General features: G+C 38.2%; 1 protein-coding gene across 1 annotated transcript in view; it reads left to right on the top strand.

Moving 5' to 3' along the window:
* The first annotated feature begins 3,219 nt into the window (after positions 1-3,219).
* The window catches only part of galnt18a (UDP-N-acetyl-alpha-D-galactosamine:polypeptide N-acetylgalactosaminyltransferase 18a), a 73,076-nt gene continuing 61,918 nt past the window's right edge, over positions 3,220-14,377 (top strand). The window contains 2 exon segments of the mRNA XM_026946563.3: positions 3,220-3,659; positions 3,661-3,728. Coding sequence (XP_026802364.2) covers positions 3,517-3,659; positions 3,661-3,728 — 211 coding nt within the window. The 5' untranslated portion in view covers positions 3,220-3,516.

A 14,377-nucleotide genomic window follows, 5' to 3' on the forward strand; every position in this document is an offset into this window, starting at 1 on the left:
GTTTCTCAGCATCTGCATTCTGTCTCACAACTTCAGTGCTATTCAGACTGTGGGCTGGAAAAAGGAACTGTTGTGAGGGAATAAGCTGAATGAAGCTGAACTCATAAACAAGTTTAGATGTATAACTGTATATAACATAGGCCTGTACACTATGTTCTTTGTTTAGTCTGCCAAACTATGAGTAGCTCCTACATGACACCTTCATGACAACTGACATAAAGCTAAATAAACATTTCTAAAGGCGTATTCCAACAAACTTCAACTGTCAAAATGACAGCTTTATTCAATTTTGACATCAACCTGGCATAAGATTGTGTTATGATACTTTCCAGTCTGACTTGCTGTATGTATATACCCCAGCACTGTTGAAATCTCATATCTATTTGGCAAGAAGGTGTTGATTGATTTTCTATAACAGCAGCTCAGAAAATAGTGCAGCTCCAAATTACACGTTTATATTAATTTCGCTCTTTCTAATATCGTTATCGTTTCTATGCAGAAAGCAGCTCATTCATAGAGACTTGCACGGCACACACGCCACGTAAACGGCTTCATACAACTGACTTTGTAGCTCACTGCACTTCTGGTATTCATAGTACTGAGAAAGTCTCTGTTTCAAATTTAATACAGTACTGAAAAAAAGTCACACTTATTGAGGTGCTTTAAATTTTACTTGCATATCAAAGGCTAGTACAGCACTTTGCTATTTTTCCCCAGTTAGGATCAATCATTCATGGCCTCCTCGTTGGAACTGCTGCAACTCTCAGTAGTAAATTATTGGCTCCAAATCCCTACCAAGAAAAGCTTCCCCCGTTTAATATTTCAGTGTTTTACATTCATATTTCATGATTTCAGCTGTTCCCTCCCACATGCCCTTTGTCAGTGAGGATCCTGTGCTGCCCAGGAGCAAGTTTATTAGACAATTACAGCAGCAAAGACAAAGATCAAAGCTGGAGCAGAATCGAGAAACTTCTCTCTGGAGTATCTCTGTTAGCCCAGCATGAACCTCTCGTCTGAAGGGTTCATGAGTCAGGCTCTGGGATCTGGAGATGTTTCATAGTAGTAAATCAAAGCGACTGGCTCCTTCACTACTCATCTACAAGACTATACCACAAGTCTTAGCTTAGCTACGGATAACTGAGTAACGTGAATGACCAAGAACCTTCATACTGGCATGTGCAAAAGTTTGCATCGACTTTTGAACTGCTGTGCCACAGGGCAGCGTAAACACACTGGGTAGAAAGCGCTCTCAGCCCTCTTCCGCATACACAAGCGTGAACTTTTCCACATACACAAGCGTAGACACTATTTTGCTTTGCATTCAGGTTTTTTTAAAACAATTTCTCAATGCATTTCACTGTCTTTAATTGGCATTATACTTCACATACAATAATGATTGTTTGGCAAATTTTGGTTCTCTAGAAAACATTTCTGGGAATCTCTTAGAGATCTGAATTTGTGGCCAACAAGAACAAATAGCACATAGAAAAAAACTTATTTACATATAATCATCTACCTCTACTCTGCACATAATGTAATTCATAAAGATATTCTTTATAAATGATCATCAACATGCCAATATTTCCCAATGTATGCACATTTACAAGTAACAAAAACAAACTGTGTATGTTAAGATATTAACAGTGCAAAGGTTTGCATTTTTCTTTCTGAATGTGACGTACATATTCGCTAATGACTTGTAGTCCCAATCTTTTCTTTTTTCTCTTGTGCGTCTGTTATATATGTTGTAACTCTGCCAGATGTCATACACCTCTTTCTTTCTTGAAGACTGAGAGGATAATAAAAAACTTTACAAAAAAATTACACCCACATCAATTTTTCTAGATAACTTGTAAAGCACAACAACAAGTAAAAAGCTTTTCTGGAAAAATACTAAATGTATTCCTCAATTGTTTTCATAAATATTTATCAATTCTTACATGCAAGTACTGTAGATACAAAATTATCCATATAATCAAATACTTCACCTATCATTTTGCATCTGTAGATGAGCTGGATTAATTGGGGGCAGACTCGCGTCACTGTGCTGGTTTCTGATGCGTGACTAGCATCAGCGATAAGATCCACATTTAGATCTGACTCAGACCTCCTGCTGAGCTCAAAGTACAAGGCAAAAAAACATGTAGCTCTGAGGGTCCCACCCCAGTGACGAGTGACGGTTTGGTACCTGAGAGTGTAATGAGTAAGGCACAATTCTGACGTCAGCGATAAAGCCTCATTTATGTTATGAGTTCAGTTATAAGATTTACTTCACCACAGATTTGCAGTTTCTAAAATAACACATACATGAAAATAGTATAAAAAAGTACTTTCGAGAGGAAAGACATTTTGTAGGCAAATTAAATATTAATGCTATTCTTCATTTTACGTAATGATTTTTGGTTTTTTTTTGTTTTTTACACGTCAAAGGGTGTTGTTTATTCATAAATGCTATTTAATGAGTACATTTCAAGGCATCAAGGTCAAAAACTTGTGTACATAGTTCATCATTTTCACAGTGTGTCCAGAAACATTTATTTATTTTATTACAGTTTATTTATTTGTAAAAGCTGTAATTTACTGTTATCTTTCCCAAAAAAATTACAGCTTTTACAAATAAATAAACTGTAAAAAAATAAATAAATGTTTCTGGACACACTGTGAAAATGATGAACTATGTACACAAGTTTTTGACCTTGATGCCTTGATGATGTTGGGAGATGTATTACATCTACAGTTATACAAAATAAATAAATAAATAAATAAAATAATAATAATAATAATAATAATAAAATAAAGAAGTAATAAGAAGTAGGGCTGGGCGATATGACCAAAATATCATATCATGAGTCTCGAAGACATTTCTATGATACACAATGTACCACAACAAGAAACCTCTGGCAAAACATTAGTGCTGTGATTTTTAAAAACTTTTCTAATTTAAAATGTAGAATTGTATTTATTACAAAAATAAATAAATAAATATTTAACACTGAAAAAGGAGGAAAAATGAAAAATCTGTAAAAATCTCACAAATCACAAAAAAAAACAAGTGCTTTAACAGGTTGTAATTAAAAAAAAAAAAAAAAGAAAAAGAAATATGAATAAAAAGATATCCACGGTATCCCAGAAAAGCATGTTGTGACGTCATTGATCAGGATGTCCATGTGTGTGTCGTCACTTCTAATGAGAAGTTTGCTAGCTGGAATGTAAACTTCCATCAAACGCAAGAGAGGGAGAGAGAGAGAGACAGAGAGAGAGACAGAGAGAGAGAGAGAGAGAGAGAGAGTTTAGATAGCACGCGCAGGACTAAGAGACATTCATACATACCGGAGCAGCCGCGATGTCGCGAGACAGAATTCCACCGACGTCTTCTGTCGGTCACGTGCACGCGTGAAGACAGGATTCTTCACGTGTTTTCCGTCCAACACACACACTCATAAACACACACACACACACACGTACACACACGCATAGACACACACGTGCGCGCGCCTGTGCGGGGATGTGGCGACCATGGCATGCGCGAGGAGGATGAAAACTTTGGCGTCGACGTGCGTGATCCTCAGCGGCATGACCAACATCGCGTGCCTGCTGTACGTCGGCTGGATCACCAATTTCGTGCACGAGAAAGATCCGGAGAGAAGTTGGAGGAGGATAAGGAGAGACGCTGCGCATCATCGAGAGACTGGAGCGGCTGGAGAACGTGGTCAACTCACACATCCAAGGTACAAACCTCACGCGCGCCGTGCTTACCTTATTCCATTTCTCAGAAAAGAAAAAATACAAAAAAAACTTTAATACATAAAAAAAAAAAACTCATATAATGTTTGATTTACTCCAGATCTTCTGCAAACTTTACATCCAGTCCACTACTTCACACGACACAAGATTCATGTGAAGCATGGGTTCTCGAGCCTTTTTACACACACTGACCACTTTAAGTGTAAATATATATAATAAATTGATCCAGAAACTTTATGTACTACGCTCAGCTTTATCTACATCCATCACCTGTGCTGAAGTCACTGGAGTAACTTCGTACTTATCTGACAGGAGTGGAACCCAAGCGCATGTGCCTCAGTGTTATTCATCCTGAGATGCTTTTCTGCTCAGCACGGTTGTAAAGAGTGATTGTTTGAGTTAGCTTTCCTGTCAGCTCTAACCATTCTCCTCTGACCGCTCTCACGAATAAGACATTTCCACCCAGAGAGCTGGATGTTTTTGTTTTTCGCACCATTCGACATAAAACTCTAGAGCTGTTGTGGGTGAAAATCCCACGAGATCAGCAGTCAAAACAACGATGGCTCCCGTCACCGAGGTCACGTTTTCCCCTCATTCTGATGTTTGATATGAACACTGAACTGATGCTCTTGACCTGCATCTGTGTGATTTTATGCATTGCCCTGCCCCCACATGATTGACTGATTGGATAATTGCATGAATGCGCAGGTGTACAGGTGTTCCTAATAAAGTGGCTGGTGAGATTCTCCTCATCCCTGCTGTAGTAATGCACGGATCTGAATTACCTGCAAGAGCCAGGACACATTTTAGCCTAATATTTACAGCTCTGAATACATTCGTTGAGTTACGTAGGAATTAACTTTCAGACTGAAATGTTCTTATCTCAAATTGCCGTGCTAATTTGCCCACTAATTTGTCAGAGCACTTGTGTTAGCTCATTAACAAACCTGTTCTGGTGTCTTTAAGTGACAGATGAAGTTCAACGGATTCAGCTGTTCTCTTTTCCTTTGTCATTTTCATGTCTTTGTATCCAAAGGAAACAGTAGGCATGGCCATCCTAGTGGAACAAACTCATTATCTGTTTGGCATCCGGAGCCATTGTTTGTGCTCATATGAGGTCTGTCTTCGAGGAAATTACTTTTTTTTTTTAATATTAACCAAATTTCTGGAATAACAATGACAATAACATATTTTTTCCACATATTTTTTTTCTAATCAGAATTATTCAAGTCACATGTCCCACTGGCACTCACATGACATGACAAAGTCTTTTATACCGAAAGTCATTTATTTTCAATAAAAGTTGCCGATTTATAGCAACAACAGGCAAAGAAAGCAAAAGTGGGTTTAATTTTATTTCTACCACAGTGCTATTGCATTCTCAGTTCTGATTGGTCAGGAGGTGTTGATTAGTTTTCATGTTTATATTAATACGCAGGTTCTAATAAGTTATCGTTTCTATAGTAGCAGCTTAGACAGGGACCTAAATGGCAGATGCTCCACATGAACAGATTTTTAAAAATGTGTACTTGTTGATATTACTTATGGAATTGTAAGTCAGTAAGTTTTATAACACAGGAAAGTTTTCCAGAAGTTTACGATTTCTGGTTTCTCGGTAACATGATAAGAGCCTGGTGAGGGACCGACTGTTTATAGCTGCTGTAACGTAAGTGAGAACAGGAACTGTTACGTTCTACAATGTTAAATATAACTGTAAACGGATCGAATGTATGACTTGTTCTTGAATAAATAAAAAATAGTAAACTCTGCTCTGTTACATCACCCTGTTATTGATTATTTTCCGATAACAGCATGACAGCAGAGTGTTTTATTCCTTACATAAATGAGAAGTGATGTGATATAGTGACTTCCAAATGTTATCCATGGTCAGATGGTTGGCTTTGGAGATCTTTTGTAAGTTGCTATGAAGTTTGTGTGATACTGTTGCACTAGCCACATGCTACTAGTGCAAGCATGACAGTGAAATGCTTATGTTGAAGCTCAGGTAAATTGCTTACATACTGTATATCATAAGGCACAGAATATACAACACACACATCTCATTTAGACGAAAAGATTAAAACAGAATGAAATGATTACACTGAGGTGCAGCAGGTACAATTGCCACCTCACGGTTTCAGGGTTATCGCTACGATCCTGAGCTCGGGTTACTGCCTGGGTGGAGTTTCACATGTTCTCCTTGTGTCTGTGTTGGTTCATCCGGGATTCTTCTGGTTTCCTCCCTTTTTCCAAAAACATGCCAGTAGGTGGAATGAGTGAGTGTGTGTGTGTGCGTGTGTGTGTGTGTGAGTGTGTGTGGCCCAGTGTTCCTGGGATAGGCTCAGTATCCACCACAACCTTGACCAGGATAAAGCACTTATTCAAAAGATGAATGAAAGAATGCGAAACAAGTACAATAAAATACGCCATGCAATATAATGACAACAAAGCGAGCAGTGTAGATTTACTGCTGGAGTGAACCCGAGTCTCCATTCCTGCCTGTAGGAACATGCTGCGTTAAGAGAAAAATGGGACAAAGTAATGGAGATAACGCATGAAAATATGTAGTGATGAGTGGGTGATGAGGTAGAAGGCATTTGCGTATGTAATGTTGTTGCTGGATTTACATCTTTCCTTGTATTGCATTTGTTCCACAAACTGTTTAAACACGACGTCATTTTGTTTTTGTCTTGTAGAATGAATTATGTTCTGCCACAGGCTGTACATCCGTAGTGTGATTGAATATTCCGGTTTGTACTAATGCTCATAGCTCACACACACACACACGCACACACACATGCACTCAGGCTGATCTCTATAAAAGAGAGGGGATGATTGTAACTCCAAAGACAGCAGAAGAGTGCAGGATTACGCCAGAGTGACATTTATTCCCCCAGAACGTATTAAAAGTCACAGAGTTTGGTTTTTACGCTCATCTGAACCGTCTGATTAGATCGTCATTGGAGGAAACGGGAGCTCTCAGTCCACTTCTGCTTTAGGATGAAGCAGTTTAGTGAAAGAGATAAAGCGAAGCACGTTAACAGCTGCATCGTTCCTGCATTTGCTCTCTCTCGCAGTGAGACACAGCCTCATTAGTGCGAGGCAGAAGCAGTGGATGGAGGGTCACAGTGCTAACACCAAGCGTGCTGAAGCTCATCAGTGTCAAAACCGTGGCTTTTTTTTAATTGTGAAGCGCTGGAAAGGAGTAAGGAAGAAAATTATATGACTGCTAGAGAGGAAAAAATTAGGGCGTGACTGATATGGAAATTTTGTCACAGATATGGATTCCTAAAAGCTAAAAAAAAAAAAAAAACAGATAAGATCGACCCAAATAATGTTATGTAAATTAAATAAAAGAGACGACAATAGATTTAATGGAGGATAAGAATGATCTTTAATGCATAAAAATATATATTTAATCACTGATCCTTTTCCTATAATAGCATGTCCTGAAGTGTGTTGTTCCTCTTAGACGACAACAATAAAGCAACGATTATGTGTTTTTTATTTCTTAAAGACAGACACATCATACATTTTATCCATTTATAGTTACATCTAATGTTGCGGACTGGCCACAGTTGCTGTTATCACGTACATCATAGCGACTAAACAGTTGTTCCCTCACTAGTCTCTCTCTTTTCTCTCCTTTTCTCTCTCACAAAAAATATGTTGTTAGAAATATATATATGCTATGATTTCTGCCAATATCTATAATTTGGTACAACATTTATATCAGTTTTGCTCTAGTAACAGCAGTTGTAATCAGTGCCATGGTCTCAATATTTACAGCATGCATAAAGCAAAAGCTGTTAAGCAATCCAACAAAATCAACAGCGTAAAATACACATTCATTCACTGTCCACTTTATTAGGAACACCTATACATGCGTGCAATTATCATTCAGTCATGTGGCATTTGTCTCACACAATATCATGATTTTTTTTTTTGTCACCAATCAATGAATTCATGACCCAATAACGTGATCATATCAACATGTGTAACAGAAATGTCAGAGTGAAAGCTGCACAAATGCCAGTTTTATTCCAAGCATGATGCCTTGAGAAAATAATCACTGCAGAATCATCCACAAAAACCTCCCAGAAGACTGAATTGGGGGAAAGTTGTTTACTTTTTTGCTTCAACAATGACAAATAAATCTGTATTTCGGAAAACAGGACAAAACCATTCAGTGCAGCTCACTTTGTGCATTCCTTCCGCTGTTCTGTATGAAAATGCTTTAATGACTGAGCTGAGTCAGAGGCAGGGTACGAGTAAGTATACCTACTATAGAGACTGATTATGGCTGAGTCACCCAAACCCCATGCGCTCAGGCAAAGAGTGGGATATTATATGACAACCATTAGCTGTAATAACTGGAATGTTTCAGAAAAACACCACTGTAGCAACCTGCTCTGTTTTAAATGGAAGAAACTGACCTGAATTTTTATTGATTCTGATTTGGTCAGAAGATGTTGATTAATTTTCTATAACAGCAGCTCTGACAGTAGTGCAGCCTCAAATCACAGGTTTTTCTAATACATTATCGCTTCTACAGTAATGCAGACGAATTTTAAAAACCGTGTAATGATTGTTTTGGTCACATTTTCTGTAATGTTTATTTAGCATTTATGGAAGGAGTCTCCAGTGTCAGCAATTTGTAACCATCATACATGAAGCTGTAATTTTAAGTTTTCCAACACAAAAATGTGCTGCATTTTTTTGTCTTATTAACTTCAAGAGAGAGAAAAAAAGAGGCTGGTGAGGGAACAACTGTTTATAGCTTCTATAACATAAGTGAGAACAGGAAAGAATTTGTTCCACAACATTAAATGATAATACTATAAACCGATAAAAGCTACAGTATATTGTTAAAAATAAAAATAAAAATGTGTAAATTGCTGTTGTATAAGAGGAATAAAACACTTCAGGATGTCCTGTTATGGGAAAATAATCAACTTCAGCGTGGTAAGTGACTCTGCTTCATCGCACCATTCCTTCACTAATTATTTTCCTTTAACAACATTCCCCCAAGTGTTTTATTCCTTACTTAGTTTGTTTGAACTGTCTTCAAGCAAAAACGATGCATCATTTATGCTGAGGTTTTCATGTTTTAATTCCTGCTGCTGAATCAGATGGCAGTGAATAAACATGTTTTAGAAAATATGGTCATACCCCTGGTTACCCCCACCATGGTTCCTGTGCCTCAAGGCGAACACTTTCCTTTGTTTTCGATTAAAAATCGGTGGCAAATTGGGTTGCATCGTGTTGCATCATACTGTATTGAATATATGCTGTTTTAAATGGAGCATCCATTGGATTATTGATCACATCAAGCTGTGGTCTCAGGCAGAAAGAGCCTTAATGAATACAGCAACAACAACAACAACAACAACAACAACTACGCAAAGGCAGTTTGTTAAGGCAGTTTGAGCTTTTTGCTTTGTTAACCGTATCAGTTCTACTGGCAAGAACCTGTGAAAAATCTAAAATGCGGAGTGTTTAGTGTGAAATCTCTTGTCTGGCTGCTCTGAGGCTTAAATCGATTTCATGCCTAAATGTCAGCTTCCGCACATCGTCGTCATTCAGGTCAGACAATGATAACGTGCCCATGTTAATGTTAATGAAGCTCCCTGACTCCCTGACTCTCCAGTGTAGTGGCGGCTTACTGAGCAGAAACTCTGTATGTCTTGCTCAACAGCGCTCCTTATGTATGGTCTCGTACACTGAGAGATGTGTGGTTCTTCCCTCAAGGACTGAGGCTGGTGCTCATTTTTCTTCTCTATGCACCTGCTCCAGGTAATCAGTTGCTGCAAAATATATGGGCTGCCTATTCATGCCTGTGCCAAGCGACCATCTAGCGCTTTCATTTATTACCTCTGTATCTGCACAGCTGAGCAGATTTCCATAGAACATTGTGCTTATTAGAATTTCCTGTGAAAATTTAATCACTGAAATGTTTCAGGCGTGCACATTAGCACGTTGTCGCCGTCTGCACAATGCGCTATGTACTACACATTACTCACTTGACTTTTGTTGCATAATCACGCCTCAAATTAAACACAAAGTACTCATGCTTGGTGTGTCAGTCTTTCAGCAGTAATTAAGCCTCAGCACTCCCTGGTGGCTCCGCCCCTTCTGCTAAGTACAGGAGGCAGCTACTGTTTAGTGTGAAAAGTGTCCAGTATTCCACAATTCATTTCTCATTCTCTGTAGTACATCATGCATGCATTAATAATACACTACATCTTGCTGAATTTCGCAGGGAAACATTCTACTCGCAATGATAGTGCTAGTGCTAGAAAAGCAGCTAGAAAAAAGGCAGGGCTTCCACAGTGCTTTTATTTTCACACAAGGCATGAGTAGTTTTGTACATATTTCTACTGTCACATTACTTGCAAAAAGAAAGGTAAGGTTGTGGTTTGATTGCACTCTACTGCTACTTCCCCTCCTCCAGATAGAGCTACGCTGATCAACGTAGCATCGTATTGCAAAGTGGTACATTTATCACTAATGCTTTAGCTAATATTTAGAAGCTAATTATGAAAATATGTTGACAGAAACTTTAAACTACTTAAAGTTTTGGTTGGGAGAAAAATCCTGAACTTTAAAAATTATCCTCTTGTTGTATTTGGGCAATGATTAGGCTGAAGTTTGAGAATAGACATGCATCATGGGAGGTACTTGCAAAAGTTTTCTGTCAGAACGTTAACCAGTTAAGCTGAATCCCATCCAAGCATATATCTGATCTAATGAAGGTTAAAGATCATGCTCGAAGGATTGACAGTGATTCTCTGGCAGTTGTGGGATTCAAAATTACAACCTTCTGTTCACTAAGCACTACTCCTGCCCCTGGTGTAGTTATCTGTGTGTGTCAGGTTCAGTTGATCTTATTTCCAGTATCACCTGTGATTAGCTTTGGACCGCCCGGGATCTATCTTCCACCACTTTGGAACCTGTCGTGTCCATTTAACTGAGGTCCGAACTCATTTAAAATTCCAATTAATTGGCGTCTAATGAACCATTTAGCCGGCGAGACTCTAAATGAAATTGGATCACATCCAGAAGACACAGTGCTGATATTCATTAAGTCTACAGCGTGCACTCAGTTTGTCTCAGTTGGGGTCTATCTGGCTCATGTCTGATCTCCAGAGAGGAAAGACCCGTGTGTAATCAGACTGGAGCTCTAATAATCCTTTCACATGTGACCACTGCTGAAAAGGAGGGGTTTAGGTTTAATCAGCACGGATCATGTGATGCTTCACAGTCCAATCTGAGAGCAGAGTTTTATCTCTGGGATATATTACTGTTTTGGGACGGCCCAAATGGAATAAACGGTGGATATGTGGGCCAAACTAGAATCCTTCTTGAATGAAATGTAGGAGTGGGCAATACTGATACTGATACTGATACTGACACTGACACCTGTCGTGCTGAAAGGTGAAATTCCTTTTCATCTTCAGCTTACTAGCAGACACCTGAAGGTTTTGCATTAAAATCGGCTGGAATTTGTAGTTGTTCATGATTCCCTCCACCTTGATAAAAGCCCCAGTTCTGGCTGAAGAAAAGCAGCCCTAAAGCATGATGCTGCCACCACCATGCTTCACCGTGGTTATGGTGTTCTTTTGGTGATGTGCTTTTTTTTTGCACCAAACATGCCTTTTGGAATTGGTCTCATCAGTCATTTTGCCACATGGCTTGGGGTGATTTAGTTGAGGTTGGATGTTTTTTGTGAGAAAGGGCTTCCGTCTAGCCACCCTACCCCACAGCCCAGTCATGTGAAGAATATGAGAGATTGTTGTCACATGTAATCAGTACTTGTCAGATATTCCTGTCACATGAGTAATCAGTACTTGTCAGATATTTCTGCAGCTTCTTTAATGTTGCCGTAGACCACTTGGCAGCCTCCCTGGTAAGTTTGTTGTACCTCTCTCCTGATCGATACCTTTCGACAGTGGGACCCTGTACAGGCTTTGTAAGCTCTTTGCAGACCATGGCTTCAGAAGTCAGATGGAACTTCAGAAGATGTGAAGAAAGCCCTACAGAAACAGCTGGTCTTTATTTGGGGTTAATTAGAATAATTTCATTGATGACAGCTGTATGATAATTACTTTTGAACATGAGATTGAATGTGATTGGTTCATTCTGAACACAGCCACATCCCCAGTTATAAAATGGTGTGTTCACTTATGCAACCAGGTTTTTGTAAGTTTTTTATTTTCCCTGTTTTTCCCTAAAATGTTTCAGATTGTTTTCCACTTTATTTTTATACAGTGTAATTTCACACTAAATGTAATTTCTGACATGATTTATTTGGCTTCACTTCTTTAAAAATCACAAAAAAACCTGCCATTTTAACAGGTAGACTTTTTATATCTACTGTTTATAAATAATTATCACGATGTGACTGCTACATTTTGGCGATACACAATATATACGTTTGCTAACAAAGTGACAGCAAAACAGTATTGCATTTTTTTTAAAAAACTGAAAAATTAAGTCTTTTTTTACCATTTCAAAAACAATTTCAGCAAGTCATTTGAACAAAACCATGAAAAACCTTATTACAACATGTCACAATATCCCACAAAATCTCAGCAAAGTGTATTGTGACATTATTTATCATGATATTGATATGATATCAAATCATATTGCCCAGTCCTAATGACCAGCGCATCATACATTTTTATCCGTTTATAGTTGCATTTAACAAGTTAGAGACTCTGGAGACTTTGTGTGTAAATATTAAATAAACATCTCCCTATGGAAATCAACGATTACATATTTTTCTTTGGTAAATAACTGCAAATGTCCCTGTGAATTTGCCCTTACTGATAGAAAAATAATGTGACAGAACAAGTGCATTGATATAAAATTAAGGGGAAAACAGCATTAACCCTAATTTCAAACAAGTGTTTTCAGGGAGAAAATTGCAGCGTGTTTGGGCCATAGCTGTCTTCCCACACTCACACAGCTGAATATTACACATGATTTCACTGAAAGATAATTGTATTTTCATTGACACACACGTTCCTCCTGAAGACTTTAATAGGATCGCCTAAAAAGAAACTCACTGATGTAGTTTTGCTCTCTTTTTTTCCTTCCTCATTCTCCAAATCCTAACACTGACTCAAGCAGAGGTATTGATCAGTATAATTACTTCTTAGCAGCAGGAGTGTGTGTAATGGAGTGAACGTCAATATGAGGCTCGAGTGGCTGCCTCTGATAACCTTGTAGTGTTCGTGTTTGTCTTTGACTCATTGTTGCGTCTCTGCATGCGGCTGACTGGTCCAACTGATAAGAATATAATTAATAATAATGGAATATAAAATGAAACATTGTGATGATTAAATTAATATCGATATTATTATTATTATAACTGATGCAGATTGGTGTAGTTGGCCTTATGACAGACGTTTTGGAGAGTTCACTGTCAGAAAAATGTACTTTAGAGAAACGTCTACTACAGAGTTGTTGAAATCTCGAATCTGATTGGTCAGAAGGTGTTGATTAATTTTCTATACCAGAAGCTCTGACAGTAGTTCCAGCTATAAGGCAGATCACAGGTTTATATTAATGTGCTCATTTCTATGATAACAACTTACACAGGGTCTTGTATGGTGGATGCTCCACACACATGGATTAATTGTTGATATGGTGAGGAGGTTGAAGGTTTATGTAGCATTTTAGTGTATATATGTTAGCCGTCACGCTGCAGTGGCCGAGCTGGATTACTGGAAGATTTAGCACACACTGTGCTTAGGCGCTCGTTCACTGTTTAGCTGTCATTTTCTTGCTTTCAGCTCTCTGTGAGCTTTAAATTTTATGGAGTTTTATGGGCGTGGATAAAATGGAATCAGCTATGTCATGAATGTGCTTGATAATTTATGGCTGTTTGGTGTTTATCAACATATTATCACGAATCCCCTCTGAGGATGTTGCTTTAGTCTGTACTTTGGCTTAGCCCGTGCTCTTACTTTGACATTCTTTGCTTTCACTTCCATATGCATGTCATCTCTATTGATCCCACCTGTTACATGTTAAGTTCATAATTAGTTTGAATAACCTTTTTAACTTCCATGTCTTCCTGTTTTTTTTTTCTTAGTTACTTCCTGGTTTTGATCCTCGCCTATTTCTCTCTTATCGCAATGTGGATTATCCCTTTTTGATGCTGCCTACCTGTTATTTGAACCGCGCTGTATACTGTAACATTTAGTTCGGTGTGGTCATGAAATCATTTACATACAACTTTACTGAGGCCTACTGAGAGAAACCAAACAATCTCGCTAATTTGGGTCCTCTAAAGAAAAAAATACCCATGGTTTAATTGATTGACCGACAAGCTGACCTAACACTCACCTGAGTCAACTTGTAATATAAAATACAGTCCTTGAAAGAAGAATTGTTTCTGACAAAAAAAAAAAAAAAGTATATATTACCACTAATACTGCTTATATATTTAAAGATGGCATTAATGACATTCAGTTTGCTGCATTTAATACGGCTTCTGGCTGGAGAGCATATTGCAAAAGTATAAAGCTCTTATAACCATGCCTCTCGTTTCTGCAAAACCTGCGTCTGTGTGCATCTCTCTCCAAGCAGCACATAATTCCTGACATAATTTAGACATCTAAAT

The sequence above is a fragment of the Pangasianodon hypophthalmus genome, chromosome 7 (genome assembly GCF_027358585.1).
Source record: "Pangasianodon hypophthalmus isolate fPanHyp1 chromosome 7, fPanHyp1.pri, whole genome shotgun sequence".
NCBI classification, from domain to species: Eukaryota; Metazoa; Chordata; class Actinopteri; order Siluriformes; family Pangasiidae; genus Pangasianodon; species Pangasianodon hypophthalmus.